Genomic DNA, 23,464 nt, shown 5'->3' with positions numbered 1-23,464 from the left:
TTTGTTCATTGGATGTGGGCATCACTGACAAGGCCAGCAATTGTTGCCCATCCCTATTTACCTTTGAGAAGGTGATGGTGAGCTGCCTTCTTGAACTGCTGCAGTCCATGTGGTGAAGGTACTCCCGCAGTGCCGTTATGGAGGGAATTCCAGGATTTTGGCCCAGCGACAATGAAGGAATGATGATGTATTTCCAAATCGGCATGTTGTGTGACTTGGAGGTCATGCTGTTCCTAGGTGCCTGCTGCCCTTCACCTTCTAGGTGATGGTGATTGCAGGTTTGTGAGATGTTGTTAAATAAGCCTTGGCGAGTTGCTGCAGATGGTACCCTGTAGATGGTACACACTGCAGCCACAGTGCACCGGTGATGAAGGGAGTGATTGTTTATGGTGGTGGAAGGGGTACCATCTTTGTTCTGGATGGTGTAAAGCTTCTTGTGTTGTTGGAGTTGCCCTCATCCAGGCAAGTAGAGAGTATTCCATCACACTTCTGACTTTTGCTTTATAGGTGGTGGAAAGGTTTAGGGAAGTCAGGAGGTGAGTCACCCAGAATACCCAGCCTCTGACCTGCTCTTGTAGCCATAGTATTTATGTAGTTGGTCCAGTTAAGTTTCTGTTCAATGGCGATGCCCAGGATGTTGATGGTGGGGGATTCAGTGATGGTAATGCCAATGAACTTCAAGGGGAGATGGGTTAGATTCTCTCTTGTTAGGGATGGTCATTGCCTGGCACTTGTGTGGCATGAATGTTACTTTCCACTTATCAGCCCATGCCTGACTGTAGTCCAGGTCTTGCAGCATGCAGGCGTGACTGCTTCATTATTTGAGGAGTTGTGAATGGAACTGAACACTGTGCAATCATCAGCAAACATCCTTACTTCTGACTTTATGATGGAGGGAAGGTCATTGATGAAGCAGCCAAAGATGGTTGGGCCTAGGACACTACCCTGAGGAACTCCTACAGCGATGTCATGGGACTGAGATGATTGGACTCCAATAACCACAACCATCTTCCTTTGTGCTAAGGTGTGACTCCAACCAGTGGAAAATTTTTCCCCGATTCCCATTGACTTCAATTTACTAGGGCTGTTCTGTCCATATTTGGGGAGAACTACACATTACCTAATTTCAGAGGAAAGACCTCTGCCTTGGCAGAGTAGGGAGGTTAGGTTAGGGATCCTGCCCTCCTACCTGTGTTTCCTTTTGGAAGAAACAACTCAAGATGTCCTTGCATTCTGATCTTGAGGTCACAGTTGTAATTCTACGTTAATATTACACAGCAGATAATAGATCAGATCTTTAACTAACTTGACAGTTCCTTGTTTGCAATTTTCATCCAAGCCACCTGTACATTTAATAAAACACAAATTACCATATAATCTAAGTGATAAATCACCAGTAGATAATTTTCCCTCTAATTATATAGTTACCATTTGTGCAAAACCTATAAAAGATACATACAACTTTCCCATATTGGAAAGATCTAAAACATGCACAAAAATAATTTGTACATTGGGTTTTGTAGCAGACGTTACACTTTTTTTAAACCTTGGATTTTCACCCAACCGGTCTGAGCTTCCAGCAGTTTGCAGCACAAACATTTTTCAGGGTGAAGGAAAAAGTCTAACTAACATGGCATGCCATGAGATGCCCCACTCCAGCAAATTCAAGGCCAATAAGAACATCATATAGCATGTATTAAGAAAAGGTAATTCCTTCCACAGTCAATGTGTAATCTATTCTATTATGAACTCTTATCTACTTATTAAAACTGCTCAGGGAATGCTGCGTAAATGCTTCCTGATTCCCAAAAGTAATCGAGTAAAAGATCTACCCCCATGCACATTCATTACTGAAATCTAGCCAGTTGCTTACCACAGATAACGTTTACATGGTCCCAGCAGTTGTGACCTGTGTATTTAATTATATCTGTCCTTTTTTTATTCAGTCTTAGGAGTTTGGCAAGGCCAGTATTTATTGTCCATCCCTAGTTACGCTTGAGAAGGTGTTGGTGGGCCTTCTGTACGAACTGCTTTATTGTATGGTAAAAATGTGCTTTCAGGGAGGGAAGCTAGGATTTTGACCCAGGATTTGCATCAATAGTGATGATGGAACACTGATATATGTCCAAGTGAGGATGATGTGCGACTTGAAAGGGAACTTGGAGGTGATGGTGTTCCCAGGCAACTTCTGCCCTTGTCCTTTTAGGTGGTGGAGGTTATGTGTCGGAAAGCCCTGCCAAAGAAGCCTTGGTGAGTTGCTGGAGTGAATCCTGTAGATAGTAAGCACTGCAGCCACGGTACATACACCAGTAGTGGAGGGAATGGATGTTTATGCTAGTGGATACCTGTTACCATAATTTTCAGTGCTATTCATAACTAGATATTTATCCAATTAGAGGAATTAATTGATACAACAGTAACAGTTTTCTAGAGAGCTTTCCACCGATCCACTGCTCTGTGGGAAAAATAACATTTCTTCTGATTTCCAGTCTCATTTGAGGCTAGCTAATTTTCATCCTTTTGCACTAAGTCCAACCTCAGTACTTTGTTTATATTGATATTTATTGTACTTCCTGGCATTGCAAGACCTGGTCATGTATATTCCTATGGCAGAAAGTGACATCCCTTAGACTCGCTCAGTTTTTGCCACAACTCTCTGATAGAGATCCTGCTTTTAAGGATTTGGGAGACTTCAACTTTTTTAATTTACTGTGTCCAGGTCAGTTTAAAAAAGAGCTTGCATTAACATAGTGTCTTATTCTCATTCTGGACTACGCAAAGTGCTTAACATACAGGTAATTTGAATGGAAATCACTGTTGCTATGTAGTCAAACTGGGGCAGTTCTGCATTTCTTTCCATTTTTTGTGCTCATTGTCTGCATCAAGCTCTTCCAGATCAGGTATGGCAGAGACTAGGTGTGGAGTGAGGTTCCCAATGAGATACCTTAACTTCAGCTTGATTTGGAGTTAAGAATAATACTCCCCTACTGCACCAACATGGCACTTCCCACAGCAGCTCATCTTATTTCCTGCCTAACTAAAATTTGCCTATTTGGTGTGAATCAGTGGTGAATTAAGTACTGTCATGTGATATAAACTTTGGGGCCCAGTTGGAATGGTCAGAGCCATTTTACATAGGTTGCTTATGGCCAACAGAAAGAGACTTCTAAATCAGTCAGGAGTAGATTGGTGAACAGCTTCAAGAGATGAGCATTCTTTTGTTTCTCCTCTTTTGAACTTCACTGGAGAGCTCTTCAAGGACGGATTGTATGGTGGTTTTGTCCTCCGGCAGTTCTAAATTGTAGGTAGGTTAACCTGCTGGCTGCTTTGCCTTGAGTGCCAATCCTGGAGCTGTTACCAATTTAAAAATTCAGTTCCAATCATGTATAAACTGTGTGCACTGAAAATAATTTCACCCCCAGTATTGTTCCCCTTTCAGAGCACAATGACTTTTTTTGATAGTTTTGAAAAGTAAAATATGGTTTCCATTAAATGTTACTTAATTATACTCTGCTAAAATTTTACAATGAACATTATAAGTGTAATTTGTTGGTGTTTCATACAAAATGTCTTGCTGTTAATGCACAGTGGAGGAAATGAAACATTTCTGAACTTGATTAATTTGCTTAAAAGCTCAAATGTCTAGGTTGTTTTGTTTTCCCTCCTCTATTGAAAGCTCTTGTTCATGCTGGGGCACACTTTTACAGGAGTTGGCAAGTCTTTCATATTCATTCAATCTTCATGTGTTACCTTGGAAACCAAGTGCTAGGCTATTCAATTGTGGAGGACATCTCACTCAGTCTGATGGTGTCCTCATTGATGTCCACACCCACATGAACTTTTCAGCAGGGGTCACTAGGTAGGATTGGCAATGTTAGTCTGTAATGATGCAAATTAGTACATACAGACTAGCAGGCTGAGCGTTACACTGGTGTAATTTTATCAGGAGCTTCTGATAGTCCCATAGTTGTGTTATAAAGTAGCTCAAAAGCCCAAAATTCTGTTATGAGCAGTTACATACCCATGGCCAACTTTTATGTTAAATTGTAGGTATAATACAAAGCTTTAAAAAAGAAATCTCAACAGTTGGTTAATTTACAATTTGTCTTCTATATTGCACTTTTGATATTTACATTAAGTTGAAAGTTGTGCATTTGGAGCACATGATGGGAGGCAGTTCCCTATTCACTGGCCCTCCTTGTCACATAACCATTATACCAATGTGATGTGAGGACACTCATCATCTTCCCATCTTCCAGCCTACAAAGAGAATGTCTCAAGTATTCCATTTCCTGGGGGAAAGGTGGTGATGGAGGAGGGAAGCATTAGGAAGGAAACAAATTCTACCTGGTAAATATGCATGCTGTGCTGAAAAATGCATGATCTAGACCATCCTATCCTGTTGTCTGAAAGAACATCATACAGGTTCAAAAGCAGTAGAGATATAAATAATGGGCAAATCATGGCTTTGAATTTTGCTTTTAGGAAAACTCCTTTAATATTCTGAACTGAGCTAGTATGGTCTACTACGATCACATTTTAACCCCTCTACAAAGTGCCTGTTGTATGTGCTTTCAGCTAATGGAACCTCTAGCAGCCAGCTGTCCACCCCCAGGTCCAATAAGTCTCCAGTCTCAACACCCATTTCGACACCAACTAGTCCAGGCTGCCTTCGCAAGCACAAGGTAAGTCACTGTTATACCCATCTTTTTCTCTATTAGAGTGAAGTGAATTACTTATCTCTATTTGAGTCTCCAAAACTATGATGCTCCAATATAAGGAAGCTTCCTATTTTGTTCTTTAACTATGTGCACTTTTGGCAAATTAAATTTTAATGCAGATCTTTGGTTGTTAATCTCCCATTAGCACAGCAAGGACTTACCAGCTTTTTGCCTGAAAATTGCCATTAATAGAGGCATCTGATGAGAAGTGAAACCTTTTTAATTACCTGTTGATCGTTTTTCAAAAACATTACGCTGCTCCTAATGTCATAGGGTAGGACCCTACACACACACAAGCGGGGAAGCTACTGGAGTTTTCAATGGGAGCCGATTAATTTCCAAAGATCATTCATAAACTCCCTATATGTTCAAAAGAAAAAAAAACGGTGTTATTAGTTACAATCAGTCATTATTTATTTTACACGTCAAAGAAAATAACTTGTTTCTATTGCCCCTTTTCTCTAGTAGAAATAGTCACTATCACAGGGTGCTGTTGGGAAGAGTTATTGAACCTGACAGTGCAAGGGTGTTGGATTAACATCAACAGAAATTCAGCCATTAACACAGCAGGGTGTCTGTATTTTATAATTTCAAGTGTACATATCTATACATCATTCCCACAGTGAGAATAGCTTTATTACTATTTGTGGAATACTGATGGTAACGCTCTCCCTTTGAAGAGAAAAGCTGCAGATTTTAAAATGTTTTAGTCCTGGAAACACAAAATCTATTTATAAAAAGACACTGAACAAAAAAGAAAATAAGGAAGGAATTGAACAAAGAAAATATAAAAAGGAAATGATTAGTGAAATTTGTGGACATACCCTTAGGAGCCAAAATGAAGAAATTAAGAATAGATTTTAAGGATTAAATCCAACTAAGCTATTTGCAGATTAATATAGGGCCAATAAGCAGTTAACATACACCCAGATTAAGAGCAGGGACATAAAAACAGAAAATGCTAGAAATACTCAGCCGGTCTGGCAGCATCTGTTGAGTGAGAAACAGAGTTAACGTTTCAGATCGATAAAAGTTGTGGGGATAAGGACTCGATGGCCGGAATCTTACACCCCCACCCCCCAAAAGAGCAGGCTGGTGGTGGGGGGGAGGAGGGGTGTAAAATGGAGTGGGAGGGTGGGGGGTCCCTTTCCTACCCCCTCCCGCCTCCGCTGCAAATTTACGCGGGGCAACAGTGGCGAGAAACGGCTCGCCCGCTCCAGGCCAATCAAGGCCTTTAAGTGGCCAATTAACTGCCACTTAAGGACCTCCGTCCACCGCCATGGATATTTTACGCTTGGTAGGCAGGCGGCTGAGGCCTCAGAAAGCCCGCATGATGAAACTAGGCGGCCTTATTGTGGGCTGGGAGGTGCCCTCCTGATCGGGCACCCTGTGCCCCACCGAGGACCACCCCCGAAGCCCCAACTGCCCCCAATGCACAACACGCCACCCCCCCCCTCCACCCCCGTCTCCCCCTATCCGACCACCTTTGCCTTGTCGGGACTCAACCGATTGTCCCTGGCGAGGCCCTAAAAACGTCCTTTTTTGCTGGGCGATCCTTCATCTTCCTCCTGCAGCTGGGTGTAGTCCCAGAAGTGGCCACCGCTCCTGATGGCACTGCTGGGACTAAGAGCTGTTGGCTCGCTGATTGGCCCGCAGCTCCATTAGGCGGGAGTTCCTGCCTCAATGAGGTGGAAGTCCCGCCCAAGACCAATTAAGGGCCTGGGAATTGTAAAATCCGGTCTGGATCCCCAGGCCCGATGGAGGCGGGCTCACCACCAACTTTTCGGCCAGTGGACGGGGCCCCCCGCCCGATGATAAATTCCGGCCGATGTAACTATATCAATTGGCAAGTTGCGTTACTTTATTGAGAAACAAGAAACAAATCCCCAAGCTATATACTTCCAGTGTTGCAGCTGGATGTCAGAGTACATGGTGCCTCTGTTCAGTCTTCTGTTTTCCTCTGTATTCCCTGCCTAATGGAGCTGCGGGCCAGCAGCTGTTAGTCCCATCAGTGCCACCGGGAGCAGTGGCCACTTCTGGGACTACACCCAACTGCTGGAGGAAGATGAAGGATCGCCCAGCAAAAAAGGAAGTTGTTAGGGCCGCGCCAGGGATAATTGGTTGAGTCCCGACGTGGCAAAGGTGTTCGGATGGGGGGGACGGGGGGGGTGCGTGTTGTGTGTTGGGGGCAGTTGGGGCTTCGTGGGCGGTCATCGGTGGGGCACAGGGTGCCCGATCAGGAGGGCAACCCCCAGCTCTCTGTATCTTCTCCTGTTTTGAATCTTCTCTCCATTGTGCTGGTTATCGCGGACTCTCTTTTATCCTTCAGTGCTCCTGCTAACTTTTGTCAGAGCACCCATCGGAAAGTCCCATCTGTTTCAAAACCAATTATTGACATCCGCGTGTGTCTCCTGTGACTCATCAAGTACGTTCTAATGAGCTTGTGACCCCTGTTATTCTCCAGTTCCTTATCTTACAATATGTCTCACCATGCGGTTACACAACTTCAGTTTCTGCTTACACTGTGGTTTTAACTCAATCAACTACTCGACATGATTTCAACCTAATCAACTGTCTTGACACTAACAATACTTCAGCAACTTCAGCATAATTCTCTTGCAGCTTCTAGCTTGACACTTCTCCCATAATTCCATTACTTAGCCTGTCCAAGCATACAGCATGTTATACATAGATCAGTATTCTGACAAAGTTCTGATGAAAGGTCATTGACCTGAAACGTTAACTCTGTTTCTCTTTCCTCAAATGCTGCCTGATGAATATTTCCAGAATTTTCTGTTTTTATTTCAGATTTCCAGCATCCGCAGTAATTTGCTTTTGATTAAGAGCGGGGAATTTTTACTTGTTTTTAGCTTTGGTCCAAATTGGCTCTGACTAGTTCAAGTCTTAAAAAGAAAGAACATATCTTTACATAGCGCATCCTCAGGACACCCCAAAATCCTTTTCAAGTGATGGGATTATTTTTGAAGTGCACTCAGTCGAGTGGAAATTGGTTTAGGCCTGTTTTTGGACCAGAAGTAGGTGTTACTGTTAGAAGGCGCACCTAACCAAGGAGGCTTGGGCCACGTTAACATTATTTGGGTGAGCTCCAAGCGCCTGCAGTGACTCCATGGGCAGCTTTTCCATTTTAAAAAGGTGACTGTCAGGCCACGCCCCGTGCTGCTGGAGGTGCAAATGTGAGCTCAGTTGGGGAATGGAGCAGCAATGGGAGTGGAGCCAATCGAGAAACTGTGGAGTGCAGGAAGCATTTCGGCTCCTCCTGACTTCACAGGAATATTTATAGTTTTCTTTGAGAAAATTCACCTTTTGCATACAGCCACTGAAAAGCTGGAGCTTCACTCTATGATGTTCAGTTTTCCTGTGGGCGTCCTAAAACATGCGTTAGACTCCTGATTTACATATGTAAGAGATCCAGCCACTTGTTTTAGGCAATGAAGTCTACGAAAATAAAAATTGAGGGAGATGCAAAACAACATTTCCGTCTTACACCATTGCACAAAGTCAAAAGTACCCCCAATGAGGCTATCACAAATATTTTTTGTATAAGCCATATCTAATGTCTTGTTTCTCCCCCCGACTTCAGGACCTATATCTGCCACTTTCCCTGGATGACTCGGACTCGCTGGGTGACTCGATGTAAGCCAGCAGAGTGAGGGAAGGCTGGAATCCTCCATCTGAACCAGTGAGACTTGGAAAAGGAATTCTGCCGAGTGCAGAGGTTATTATTCTTGGTGCTCACAATTTGCCAAGTGACACCAAAAAAAAAATTGCCCTGTTTTTAACAGTTTGTCCTTCACATGAGAAACCTAGTATCTTGGAATATCACTGCCTTTTTCTAAACATCAGATATGAAGCACTGTGAGAATATTTCATCATAACACAAGCAGGCCTCTTGTACATCTCTTGTTCTTTGAAACTTATGGTCCCTGGTTTTGTTTTTAAATGGTGCTGTGTGATTTTCCATTTCTCTTTGATATTTGATGTGCAGTTGTATGCTTCATTTAAAAATCTGTTTTAGTTATTAAAGACCTCTGCCAGTTTTTTCTTTTTTAAGAAAATCCTCTGCTGAGCAGACATGTTTAACATCTGATTTGTTTAAAAAAGGAGAGAAAAAAAACTCCAAAAAAAGTCATTAAATAAGAAGATTCAAACATTTATTTCAAAATAAAAAGAATATTGATTTGAGAATGGGAAAGGAATTTGAGAATAAAAAGCAACTTAAGACTAAAACATGTTATTTTCTAAAATTAAATTTGATCACATTTGTTTAGTACTTTTTTTAGTAACAAAATGGTTCTGATTCTTGCTTTATATGATGTTTTGAATGGATAGAACTATTTAGAATTAGAGTGAGACAGCAAATTTACATTTTACTAACAAACAAGGTGTTCTTGCGCTTTTTTATTTGTGATTGTGTTCTCTGTGCAATTATTCAAACCAGTTTATAAGTAGACTTACTGAATAGCATTAATAGAATACTTGTAAAACCTGGTGGTGAAGGTTTTTCTTCGAAGACAGATTTGATAGGAAAAAGGGAATGTTGACATGCCACTGGACTAGGATTAGCATGGAATAATTTGTGAGGGATATTTACAGCCCTGCTTGATTTGGTGTGACATTTAGCTTGAAGCTGATGTTGCTCTGATGTGGAATTCTAATTTCAATGTACTGTGTGATCTCTTTCATTTCACTAGAGAGGCCTGGAAGATTCAAAATGAGTATTTCTCTACGCTGTTGTCCTGCTGCAGAATTTCTAAAGATGCTGCCTTCATTGTTTCATGTCCCCTTCCCAGTCAAGAAAGAAATGGCTCTGTAATACACTGGGGTTCCCAGTGCTATGAATTCCATCCCGTTTAACATTGCAGGTTGGATCTCATAGCATCAACTAAGCAGTCTTATGCCCTGCAGTTGTTAGGATATTGTGGCTTGTGACTTCATTTTCCGGCTACCAACTGCAGCCCACCTTCAGCCAGAAAAAGTAGTGGCTGAAATTGATTGGTTGATAGAAGCCCTTATGTGTTGCAAGTTAATATATTGTCTACTGATTGATTGGGACAGCTAGGTGACAGTCTTTGACCAGGGATATCAATGTGCCATAGTACAAAAACTATTGCCAGCTGACATTTCAAAGCATCTGCCATTTAATGCTCCTCCTAAATGGGGTAGCAGGGGGAATGTTGTTTGGGGGTTGTGGGGAGAACAAATGCAGTTGGGAATATAACTGGTAAACTTTGCCCTCTGAACGTACCTTAACTACTTGGATCCTGCTGTAACCTTCTTGCCATCCTTGAATCAGCCAACCATTCTTTGTCCTGTTCTACTTCCTGTTAATATCAGTTCAAATCACCAAATCCAGATTTCCATTAATATTAAATGATACTTTGAGAACAGTATGAAGGCAATTATCATGCCCTCTAGAGGATAATTCCCCATGTACAAAACATCTGAAAAAATCTACGTTGCTACATAATTAAAGAAGTATTATATTCTTTAAGACTTGTGTTGCAGTTATAGTTAACTCTACAAGGAATAAGGATTTTGAGATTTACTGGGCGTTAATTTCAATTGCAGGAGGGGATGAGCAGGGGTGCAGGCTTGTTTTAAAAATTGCATTCCCAGAGGGCGTTACTGGATCCCAATACCTCTGGAACACGACACAATTTTCAAAGGGAGAGCAGAGAGGGGAGAACTGGGAACCCACTCACCTCCTATTATGGTCCTTGAGGAGCTTGTTAAGGGCCAGGGAGGGTCAGGAGGTGATTTTCAAATTGGAAATTGCCGAACCCGAACAGTTTGGTGCACAACTGTCGGGTTCAAATGGGGGGTGCTGCAAAGTTTTTTTTTAAACCAGAAAAGTTTTTGCCAACAGGGGTTTGGCTGTGAGATCAGGCGCAGTACCATTTGCCTGGCCATTTGGTTGATTCTCTGAGTGCTGAGGTTTTGCGCCCTCCAAATTCCTGCCTCCTGTTTTGTGCAAGGCAGAGGCAGGCCCCATCATGGCTACCATTTGCCTTTGAGGCTCCTGCTCCAACAGACATCTCCCACCTTCTCGCTGGGCTCAGCTGGCCTCCGGCCCAAATAGGGCATTAACATTTGAAGATTGCATCGCATCAGCTATGCAGACACAGGGCAGGGTCAGGACCCATTTAATAAATCAACCCCCCTGTCTCTGACCTTCCTTTTTTCCTTACCATGCCTGACTCTTGCTGAGTCATGAATAGCCGGCAGAGCGGCATGTGGGCTCTCTGGTTTCAGAGGTTTATCAATGGCTGCCTTCAGTCAGCTACAAAAACTAGTTGACAATCCCATCTGATTTTTCTTCTCCTTTGCTTCCCTGAGGGGCGGGAATAGGAAGAAGGGAGCTAAGGAAGCAGTGAAGCCAAGAGGAGGAACTCCGTGGAGTCTGGAGATCAAACTTTAGCTTTTCTGCCCTCTGGTGCTTTGCTTTAGTGCTACGTATGCTGAGCAAATATAATGGGCAGGATTTTCCCTCCAGGCTTCTGACCTCTGCTGCCAGGCTGAAATGTGGGTCAGAAGCCCGCATAGTGTGGGAAACAGTCACTCATTGTGATTTTCCCTGGGGTGGCCAATTAATGACCAGAGGATGGACTTGCTGTCCAATTAAGGAAGGCGGGTTTTCAAAGCTGAAGGGCCATTCAGAGGCCTTCCAGCTTGAAAGGAGTAGCAGGCTGCAATAGAAGGTAAGTAAGGAAGAGGACACTTCAAAATGGAAGCTCGCTCTCCAATGTTTTTAAAATTTAAATTAAAAAAATAGATTTTGTGGCTGGTGGAGGAGCCCCTCCACAGGGCGGCTGCGGCTGCTGCAGCACCCAGGCAGGGAGGGAGGGCCTCTAGGTCTGCCTGGAGTGCTGGCCACCCCGGTCTCCCACAGGGAGGCTGTCTCCAAGCAGTTAAACTGGGCCCTGCTGCTTGCAGGGACCTGGTGGCTGACTGGAAAATCCCAATCAGCTTCCTTTAATTGGCCTTAAGTGGCCATTAAGAAGCTGGATCAGCTACCTGCCGCATCTCCCCCCCCACCCCCCCAACCCAACACCCCCCACCTCCACCTGCCCACCTCCAATCCCGGCTCCAGTGAGGCCTAAAAATCAAGCCCATTGTATCTGAATTATCGTCCTAGAAATTCCTTGACAGTGCGTCAATTGTACTGGCATAAAATGGGTGCCTAAGCATCCAATGTAGCAGGCAGCATACACAGTTCGTTTTGAGCTGTATTATTAAAGTTTTTAGTAAAGGTCTAATTGGCATCCACAGGTCAGCAATATGTTGATGATGCCCAAGACTCAATCCTGGGAGAGCTTCGGACACTGGCTATTAGCGTGTGCATCCAGCACACCACCAATTTCACACCCTAAATATGGGCCCAGATGCTTTTCCAACTCATTTTCTCACCTTTTGTTCCTCATCATTGGTTTTATACAGCAGCTTCTCCTGTTAAAAGGATAGGATGTTTGAATCTATGAATGCTTCCATGAATGTTTACCTACTTTTGAATTGACCTATCAGGAGACATGCTTAAGTAATTGCAGAAGAACTACCAGCTCCCTCCCTTTCTGACCTTGTTTGCCTTCCTACTTCTGGGGAACTCAACTGAAACTGGCAAGCTCATCTCATCAACAAGCTGTCGTGAATATTCTCGCAGGAGAACCAAATATTCATGTTTGCAGCTACTTGGCTTTCCATAAAGACTATCATTGTAGCCCTTTGTTACATGACATTTGCATTCTTTTGGGAGGCAGTTTTGCCTCTCTTATGAGCCACCTATTATCAGACACTGCAGAAATGTAGTCAATAGTATGGCATACAGGGAGAAGAACAAAATGGGTTTTAATAATTCCATCCTTATTAAATAAAAACCTGGCTTAAATCTCCTGATTTTTTTCCGTTTCCCGGCAAGTCCAGCACATATTCCTTCCTCCTTTGATAACTACTGTCAGAGTATACACTCCTGGTACAAGTTCCTTCTTTCAACTTCTCCCAGAATAGGGCTTCCATCAGTCTTCTTTCCAGCAGGCTGAAGATGGCAAGTTCTTATGTTTTGTTTTTATGAACTTGATGACTCGTCCGCAGGCCTCAAGGGGTTAATTTTTTAAAAATCAACACAAACTCATTCTTAGAGTATCGATAGATGGCACAAATTAATTCGCTTTGTTCCAAATGGTGTATTAACAGCTCCAGCAATGAGGCTCCCACATTCCACTCCGAGGAGCAATCTCTCGAATCTCAGCCTTTGGTATAATTTGCACTCCATGGGTAAGCAGCATCAATAGAGGGAAGAAAGGTCAGTAGGCAGAATATTCCCAACCTGCTTCCTCTTAGCCTGTAAGCTAAGCAGCATCTATATCAATTGTGGAGAAACCTGGAGCCGAGATCATTCCATCTTCTAGCAGGAAAGAAGCATAAAGATATGGAATGCCTGGAAATAAAACTGAAGGGAAGGGGGGCAGGGTGGTGGGGGGAAGGAGGTGGGATTACAATAAATAACGTTCATTAATATAAGCTGAAACCACATCAGATTAATTCTCATTCAGGCAGGCTAAGTGTCACTCCATAAGAAGCAAACATAGTGCATGATTCAGATTTGGTTAAAGCAGCAGTGTATGTTATTCAAATGATGTCTCTCATGCACAGGCAACATGTAAGGCATAACAACAGTGCTTGGTGTGAAAATGCAGATGGCCCATTTGTAATTGAATTAATTTCAGTGCTCAAGGTACACAATAATCGAAAAAAAAGGCTCTAGCCTTCAATTAAGCAAATTCTGCCTGAGTGCTTCCTTAAAACGAAACTTAATATTAACCTGTGTATTCTAACAATATTATTAGTCCTTATATTGTGGATCTCCTTCCACTGGAAGTGGGACCACAGCTGCTCTAGATTTATCCTGCTCACGTTGTGGGGTGAACCAAGAGCACTTTGAAGCAACTGAGCGTGTGGAAAGTTGTGCATGAGCAGTTATTCAAAAGTCTGTATTGCATGGGACTTCCCAGAGAAGGTACAGGCCAGCGATCTGAACAGTGCATTACTGGCCAGTACTGGCAGGGTGAGTGGCAGCCACAACAAAATAGCTCACGGTAAACAAGTGGCGGCCACGAGTGGCCCTTTGCCTTTAGAGGCAGAAAGTAAGACCTCATTGTGAGTCAGTGTTCTGTGCCTCCAGGAAAGGCGAGTGAAACTGCTTCATAAGGTGATGCTCTGTCTGCTTGGAGCTGGGGAATTAAATGACCTCATGAGGCAGTGCCTCCAGAGACCAGCACACTGTCTGGTTTGTTACAGGGTGTAGCTCCACCATTGGTAAATGAAAAGAATTCAGATTGATAGCAATGCTAATCAGCAGTATTTATTTAACAAAGAACCCTCTAAAAATACCATTACCTAAGACCGTGAGTGTATTACATTGGCATCTTTTATTTTTCACTGAATATTTTAACCACGGTGTTGGTTGATTTGTGAGTTTCTTTTGAAATTCAACAAAGGCTCACAAAAATGCTGAAGCCAGCCTCAGATTTACATATCTGGTAAAAGGCCAGCCTAAAAGGAAAACTGGCATAAACACTTAAAATGTTACAAATTGAGACCGTATCATAGAGGATTTTTTAAAAAGCCATTATAGTAGACTGAATCATTGCCTGCTATGTGCTGCATTCATTTTCCTTTATCCATGCACATCATAGGTAAGTGCAACCTGGGACTGTTAGCATTCCCATGGAAACAGATGGACTGTTTCTGTCGCCATGCAACAGGAGTCGGCCGGGAATAAGTGGCACTGTTCCCGTAATTGGCTGCTGTTGTATGAGGCAGCTGATATGAATGTAAAGGAGCAGAAAGCTGAAGCAAAGTTAGTTCTCGATATGAGTCATCAGCAGAACTTGAGGCTGGAAATAAATTGGCAACATTGAAATTGGTTAGAACTGCTGACAAATACAACATACATTGGATCAGCATTGAGTCTGGTTAATGCTGATTTTAGGATTACAACTGTAGCTTTTTTGAATCCAGAGAAAGGTATTGCTAAGCAACTCCACTGTGCCCTCTCATTATATTATCAGCCTAGACTCTATACGCCGATTCTGGCTTTGTGATTACTGTATTTATATCCCCTCCTGGTGAGTTAAAATATAACAATATGGAGACTTGGTGATGTATAGTGTGGTTCACCCTGGGACCTGGGTTCTAATCCAACCCAAGCTGGTGTGATGAAAGCCTCTTTCTTTTGGGTTTTAATTGTCCTACATGAAATAATTTTCAATCCAATTCCTGGTAACATAAAGCTGTCACCAATTTAGTGCAAATTGATACTAAATTGTCAGTTTTAATCAGAAGATCAACGAGGTTGGCTACTGTACCAAATTCATATTCGGTGTAGCTGTAGGTGTTCTTCTGAAGTTTGCTTTAATGCAGCTTGTTAGGGCAGTGGGATTGAGTTTTGCTCTTCATCTGGCTGCACTGAATCTGCCCTGACAATAGCTGATGCTGACACTGGATGCCAGAAGGGGAAATCTGTTTCCCAACACTAACCTAACTTTGGTTAGCACAGTCATCATAAAATATAACATAAATTTGTAATATGTATTTACACACAGTAACTCAGCATGTCCCATTGGTATGTTACAGAGATAGTGTTTTATAAGATCTTTAATAATATGGAAATCCTAAACAGTCTGGCTCTTTACACATCACTGGATGTTAGCAGATACACAATGAATTTAAAAATCTGATATTTCCTCTGAAAAAAATATTTTGGATCAGTGGAACATCTATTGTCTTTTTGGGATTGTCCACTCTATTCATACTATAAGACACATTTTAACTCATTCACAACCCGCCCACTTGCACAGAGTTAAAATCGGGCCCATGTATAAGTTTGGTGCCTTCCTGATCTTGCCCGTGTCTTTGGGTAAAGCTGGCAAGGAGAAGCCAGGAAAATGCTGTAGGGTGCTTTTATTTTGGTGCTGTGGCTGATCTGCTGGTAAGCAGCTTTCACATTGGAAGCCTGGGAGCAGATTGCCTGCCCATTAATTTGGTATCGTGCTGACTCACTTCAATACCAGACTCACATTTATTCCATAAATGGTATTAGTTAGCTCTAGAAGCATGCTTGAAAATCTTGTGCTTTTCAGGAATTTTCTTGAAATTTTCTGGCACTTAACTGTAGGTAATTTCCCAATAAATGTGCCATAATGTCAGAAACAGAATCTCTTAAATAAACTTCATTGTTCAGGAAGTGCATGGAGTAAACTGATCCCACAAAAAGTGATCAGAAACAAAGTTTTATTCAAACAGCAATAGTTTATATCATTTTATGAACCCTTTGTGAAGCTTATTATCTAATAGGTCTCTGGGAACCTTCTGTTCCTATGTAGTCACTCTCAGCTATCTATTTTAACTTTGCAGTCACTGCCTACACTATTCCCAGGTATCTACTGTACTGTACTCCAAGATAAAAGGCATTCTCTATGTAATCATTTCCAAGTGCCACCTATTGTCGATATAATTATCCCTATTATTATGACTGTAATGCAATTTTTGGCTGTTACTGATCTACTTATGTTGGGATCCAGTCAGCAGTTAGCGAGCAGTGGTATGCAACATAGTAATATGCTTCTCTGCAAATCCATTATCAGAAAATTAACCAGAACGTCAATGCAATCCATATAATCTATAAAATCCCAAATGCACCAAAATTTGCTTTTGAAAAAAATGCCTGCCATCAAGTTGAATATATAATAGAACTAAGGGAAAGAGATGTTTCTTTTTAAAACATTAATTTCTGAATAGTTTGCTTGCTTGTTTTTTCTATTACATCAGTGCTATCATGCTTGAACCATGTGCATGTTTTCAGCCATTTTCGCTATCTGTGGTGAAAAGTCAGTTTGCTATTTTTGCTGCCTTTTTTGTGAAATTCTAAATGTACATAAAATGTTTATTATTATTGACTTTTTAAACTTCTAGTGAGTAGGTGTAGTTCGAACTCTGTAATGTAGTTTTGCAAAAGTGCACACCAGTAGAGTTATGATGATAGAAGTGTTTGCTTGTTAGACTAGGTGAGGACTGCAGGATCCATTTCCATTCAGCTTCAAGGTTACTACGCAGTGATTTCAGTTTCTCTTTCGTGCCACGTCTAGCTTTCCTTTACTGGCCTCTGACATTGAATTTGTTTCTACCCAACCCTCAAAAATAGAACTTAAAGGTTGATATTTTGAGCTAATGTGGGAGAGAATTTGTTTTTTTTAGCACTGTTTTTGAATGGTATGGTACAGCTGTTGAAAATCACACCCATCCAGAATGTTGTTCAGTTAAAATAAATGCATCTCACTATTTAGCGATGTTCGAGGTTATGGATTCTTGGACATGTGAGGCCAAATCGTTCCATTTCTGTCAGATTGCCATGAAAGAGAAACTAGCAATTTGCTTTGTAACTTCCTTTCTAACACTTGTAGTTTGGATTTGTATTCATTTAAATGTACATTTGCAAGATGTGTGTAATTTAAAAAAAATACATTTGATGGAAATCTTATTTCTGTACGTGTCTTATTTACTCTTTAATGCAATAGGACTGAAGTCCAATATTTGAACATAACACTACCAGTATTTTCCTCTTTCATTTTTGGACTTTGTGGCTTGCATCAGCTACAAGCAAAATGGGAGCAACCTATTCTCAGGTTTTATACCAATCTCAAACAGTCAAGGAGATAAATAAGAAGAGTCTGGATAGACTAAGATGGGTGTAATAACCTTCTATTGTATCAATCTTGTGACTGCCATTCCAGTCTTCCTGCCCTTCCAGTAGAGAAATGCTTCATTGCATCCCTATATTGACAAGCTGAGATCAAGAGCTCAGCAGTTGGGGAGTTGCTGGCACAAAGCACTGTCCCATTGTGCTATGGCATTACGCTTGGGTGGACGAAGGTGCTTTTCCTCCCGAGCATTATTTACCAATCAATATGACTGACAGCATCAAATACCTAACATCTGCTACAGAAGCAAGTTATCTGGTAGGGGGCAGGGGACGATAGTAAACTGAAGATGAACTAATTGGATTTTATGTACCTCTTTAAAGAAATACTGCACTTGTGAAAATTTGTGCTCAACACTTCTTTATGGAGAGAGATTTTTTTCTGCCTCATTCTCAACATGGTGACATCAGCTACAAATGGCAAAATTATGCTTTTCAACAACATCATGCTGAGTGGTTGTAGACAAACTTAAAGTAGGTTAGCCAAAAATATTAATGAACATTAATAGTTAAGATCTTAGGAATTATATTTTGATTTCTTCCAAGTATATATTTCCCTAAGCCCCTTTTAAGAATTGAGATTAAATCTGGATGAAAGATCTTATCAAATCACAATTCATCCATATAAACGTTTAAAAGGATATCATCTTCATGAAGAAGTGTCAAAGTATTTTAATTTGTTTACAAATAAGTAACAGTGGTGTAAAGTGTTTGAGAACATGCCACTATTTCATCTCATTCTGATAAAAATTAAATGCTGCTCTTCTGGATCATACTTCTTGAGACATTTTAGAAATAAAGTTTATTAAATAATATTTCTTGTGGGACAATGCCACTTTAGAGAACCCTGCAAGAGCCAAGCACCATTGCATCATGACGGCATCATATAGGGAACTTGATCGTGCATAGGTGGTGGTTATGTTGTCAGTGAAGTCTTGGTAGAGTTAAAAAAAAAACTGCCCAACAACTTCAAAAAGATAGTAATGATCCTTGAACAACCCAGGAAACAATTGGAGTAAACTAATGAGATTGCTGACAATTAAAAAGTGACAGGATTGAAAATACAAAGATGGTGAAAAAGACAAATGGGACAGCTATGAGACCTTCTTGAGTAGAGTTTTCAGCATGTACTATAAGGTACAGCACACTATCATTTGTTTATTTAATACAATGAAAACAAGTAATGTATCCTTCATACTCAGTGGGAGTGTGTGGAGCCTCAGCTTACTAGAGCTCATTGTTTAGTTAAGTATTTTAAACCAAAAAAGGTTGTACAAAAGATAAACATATCAGCACTTCAGCTGAAGACGGAAAGGAATATCACTGTCAACGATAATATTTCTTCCGCTCAATGGACAACTGATATTTCTGAAATAGTCATTGAAACACCCAAAAGATAAATTAGGATGGAAGAACTGCAAGAGCCAATGTTTTGAAGTGGCGGAGTCAGAGAAGTGGATGGTGCAGTGGGTTCCATCTTTTTACTTCTGGGACTTACATTTGAATTCAGTCCAGACTGACGGGACAAAAGTCTGCTCTCTGCTGAATGTAAAAGTACAACAGAAAGCTAGCTTGGACAGTTTCAGTCCAATCTCTAGTGAAGTCACATCCGCAATACACACAAAAAAACAACCCAAACATTTAGTACATAATCTTCCTCAGCCATGTGCTGCTAGTTCATATTCTCTGTAAATACTTCCTCTGTCAATCTCAAGGATGACTAGATAGGTTGTGAAATGGATGTGTATAGCTGCGCTTCCGTTTATCCATGGGAAGAAGGTAACATGACTAATTTTCAGTGTTGCAAAATCAGGGCATTTAATTTGGGGGGAAAAATGGTTGAGCTGAGGTGGAGAGAAGAGAACTTAGTTTGAAGGAGAATGGGAGGCTGGTGATTAGGCGATCTATCCATGAATGAAAACAGAGCCACTGCTGTGGATAAAATTGTATCTTTACAAGGAACCAGAAGATTGATAATGTAACATTAAAATTTAGAAACAACTGAATTAATTTGAAACAGCATAGCTACCTTGAAATATGTTTACTAGGGCAGAGTCAATGAAACCAAGATAAAGTATCACTGACACTAAATAACTAGCTAGGGTGGTACAAACCCAGAGGTGGCAGCGGACCAGGACCCAAAGCATGCAGTAAGGTGGTCAGGAGGCTAGCATCACAGGGACTGTATACACAGCTGGTAAGTGAGTTTATTACAGCACACGCCCTTTTGCTATGTTTCTGGGCTGGCTGTAGAGACTGAAGATAAAGTTAGCAGGAAACTGCCATATTTGGCTTCTTCTGTCTGCTTTATTCAATATAATTGTGCATTTTACAGTGACACATTGTACAGGCACAGAAAATAATCAAAAAGTCGAATGGAATGCTGGTCTTTATATCTAGAGGAATAGAATACAAGGGAGTAGAAGCCATGGTTTAGGTATCCAAAGCCCTGGTTAGACCACACCTGGAGTATTGTGAGCAGTTCTGGGCACCACATCTTAGAAAGGATATAATGGCCATGGAGGGAGTGCAGCGTAGATTTACTGAAATTGATACTTGGACTCCAAAGGTTAAATTACAAGGAGCAATTACACAAACTAGTTTTGTCTTCCCTGAATTTCACAATATTAAGGGGAACAGATAGGGTAGATAGAGAGAAACTATTTCTACTGGTTGGGGAGTCTGGAACTAGGGGACATGGGTTAAAAGTTAGATCCAGACCTTTCAAGAGAGAAATTAGAAAACCCTTCTACACGCAAAGAGTGGTAGAGGTTTGGAGCTCACTTCTGCAAAAACCTTTGATGCCAGATCAATAGTTAATTTTAAATCTGAGATTGATAGACTTTTCTTAACCAAAGCTTTTAAAGGTTATGGACAGAGGCAGATATATAGAGTTAGGTTGCAAATTAGCCATGATATCATTAAATGGTGGAACAGGCTCGAGGGGTTAAATGGCTTACTCTATTCCTATGTTCACAGAATCACAGAATCGTTACAGCACAGAAGGAGGCCATTCAGCCTGTCTTGTCTGCACTAGCTCCACAAAACAGCAATTGACCTAGTGCTACTCCCCGCTTTCTCCCTGTAGCTCTGCACATTCTTTCTTTTCAGTTAACAATTCAATTCCCTCTTTAATGCCTCAATTCAACCTGCCTCCACCACACTCTCAGGCAGTGCATTCCAGATCCCAATCACTCACTGTTTTTCCTCATGTCACCATTGCTTCTTTTGCCAATTGCCTTAAATCTGTGCCCTATTCTCCATCCTTCCACCAATGGGAACAGTTTCTACCCTGTCCAGACTGTTACAGATATAAACCTTTTTAATAATAGATTTTTTAGTACTAAAGGCAATTTGCTCACTTGTATTCAACTGCTGAACTCTCAACACTCAAGACAAAGCAGATATGAGAAGCATTTCTTAAATTTTTCAGATGGCATTCTCCATTGGAAAAGTTAGTTTTCGCTATAGAGCGGTGTGCCAACAGCAATAGTGCTGTTGTACTAACCTACCACTAACAAACCTTTAAGTCAGAAAAGCACACAGTGGGCTGGATTTTCCCACAGGTTTTGGGACACCGATGTTGGGACCAAACAGGGTTCCTGAGCCCACATTTGCTGGCAGCAAGACCGGCGTCACAATCTTCCCAGAGGTGGCCTCCTAATTGGACCCTTCAGGATTCACCATCCTTAATGGGCTCTCAATGCTGCAGGCCCAAAGGACCAGCAGCTCTGAAGACTTGGCAGCCCCACTGAGGCAGCTTGGGACCAGCGAGGGCACCTCAACATGGAGACACCCTCACTGGCCTGCACAGCAGTCAGCAAATAAGCAGGATCGAGGCTCATAGGTACATCGGGATGGAAGGGAAATCCCTCCACTGGATCGGGCTAAGCCGAGACTGCAGCCTTTCGTGCCCATGGCCCTGTTCTTGGGGCATGAAGCCACGGGCTCTGATGGCCCCCGCCCCCCCCCCCCCCCCCAGCCTGCTGCAGGGAGGCTGCCTCCATTGAGCTGGCAGCCTCTGCATGTGGCAGAGGGCCTCTCCGCAAAATGCTGGAAAGGACACATAATCACCCCTAATTGGGGCCTTAATCACCTTAATTGGATGCTCGCCTCCATGGTGCACCTCAGTTCACTTTGACACTTTCCTCTCCACCAGGTCACACTGTTTAAATCCCTTCATGGCCTCATCCCACCCTACATCTGTAACCTCCTCCAGGCCTACAGTTCCCCTGAGATGTTTGCATTCCTCTACTCTGATCGCTTGTTCGTTCCCACCATTGGCAGCTGTGCTTTCAGCCATCTAGACCCTAGGCTGTGGGCTTCCTTCCCTAAACGTCTCCACCTTTCTACCTCCCTTTCCTCCTTTAAGACCCTCCTTAAAATGCATCTCTTCATCATCCTCTTAATAGCTCTTGTTGTGGCTTGGTGTCCATTTTGTCTTTGGAGCATGTTGAGACGTTTTCTATTATTTCTAGCATTGTATAAACGCCATGTGTTGAACAAAGAACAAAGAACAATGAACAGTACAGCACAGGAACAGGCCATTCGGCCCTCCAAGCCTGCGCCGATCTTGATGCCTGCCTAAACTAACACCTTCTGCACTTCCGGGGCCCATATCCCTCTACTTCCTTCCTATTCATATATTTGTCAAGATGTCTCTTAAACGTCGCTATCGTATCTGCTTCCACCACCTCCCCTGGTAGCAAGTTCCAGGCACTCACCACCCTCTGTGTAAAAAACCTGCCTCGCACGTCTCCTCTAAACTTTGCCCCTCGCACCTTAAACCTATGTCCCCTAGTAACTGACTCTTCCACCCTAGGAAAAAGCTTCTGACTATCCACTCTGTCCATGCCACTCATAACTTTGTAAACCTCTATCATGTCGCCCCTCCACCTCCGTCGTTCCAGTGAAAACAATCCGAGTTTTTCCAACCTCTCCTCATAACTAATGCCCTCCAGACCAGGCAACATCCTGGTAAACCTCCTCTGTACCCTCTCCAAAGCCTCCACGTCCTTCTGGTAGTGTGGCGACCAGAATTGCACGCAATATTCTAAGTGTGGCCTAACTAAGGTTCTGTACAGCTGCAACATGACTTGCCAATTTTTATACTCTATGCCCCGACCGATGAAGGCACGCATGCCGAATGCCTTCTTGACTACCTTATCCACCTGCGTTGCCACTTTCAGTGACCTGTGGACCTGTACGCCCAGATCTCTCTGCCTGTCAATACTCCTAAGGGTTCTGCCATTTACTGTATACCTCCCACCTGCATTAGACCTTCCGAAATGCATTACCTCACATTTGTCCGGATTAAACTCCATCTGCCATTTCTCCGCCCAAGTCTCCAACCGATCTATATCCTGCTGTATCCTCTGACAATCCTCATCATTATCCGCAACTCCACCAACCTTTGTGTCGTCCGCAAACTTACTAATCAGACCAGCTACATTTTCCTCCAAATCATTTATATATACTACAAACAGCAAAGGTCCCAGCACTGATCCCTGCTGAACACCGCTAGTCACATCCCTCCATTCAGAAAAACACCCATCCACTGTTACCCTCTGTCTTCTGTGACCGAGCCAGTTCTGTATCCATCTTGCCAGCTCACCTCTGTGACTTCACCTTTTGCACCAGTCTGCTATGCGGGACCTTGTCAAAGGCTTTACTAAAGTCCATATAGACAACATACACCGCCCTTCCCTCATCAATCATCTTCGTCACTTCCTCAAAAAACTCAATCAAATTAGTAATACACGATCTCCCCTTCACAAAACCATGCTGTCTCTCGCTAATAAGTTTGTTTGTTTCCAAATGGGAGTAAATCCTGTCCCGAAGAATCCTCTCTAATAGTTTCCCTACCACTGACGTAAAGCTCACCGGCTTATAATTTCCTGGATTATCCTTACCACCCTTCTTAAACAAAGGAACAACATTGGCTATTCTCCAGTCCTCTGGGACCTCACCT

General features: G+C 42.3%; 1 protein-coding gene across 5 annotated transcripts in view; it reads left to right on the top strand.

Annotated features, from left to right (window-relative positions):
• The window catches only part of LOC137377560 (neuronal migration protein doublecortin-like), a 362,944-nt gene extending 349,754 nt beyond the window's left edge, over positions 1 to 13,190 (top strand). For all 5 annotated transcript variants that reach the window (XM_068047315.1, XM_068047310.1, XM_068047314.1 and 2 more), the window contains 2 exons: positions 4,579 to 4,685; positions 8,323 to 13,190. In XM_068047315.1, the coding sequence (XP_067903416.1) occupies positions 4,579 to 4,685; positions 8,323 to 8,379 (164 nt within the window). In that variant the 3' untranslated portion in view covers positions 8,380 to 13,190. The remainder of the gene's footprint in view (positions 1 to 4,578; positions 4,686 to 8,322) is intronic.
• Positions 13,191 to 23,464: the final 10,274 nt, after the last annotated feature.

Source organism: Heterodontus francisci, chromosome 15 (genome assembly GCF_036365525.1).
Source record: "Heterodontus francisci isolate sHetFra1 chromosome 15, sHetFra1.hap1, whole genome shotgun sequence".
Classification (NCBI taxonomy): domain Eukaryota; kingdom Metazoa; phylum Chordata; class Chondrichthyes; order Heterodontiformes; family Heterodontidae; genus Heterodontus; species Heterodontus francisci.
The sequence above is the reverse complement of the archived record's forward strand: the minus strand, read 5'-3'. Positions and strand labels throughout refer to the sequence as shown.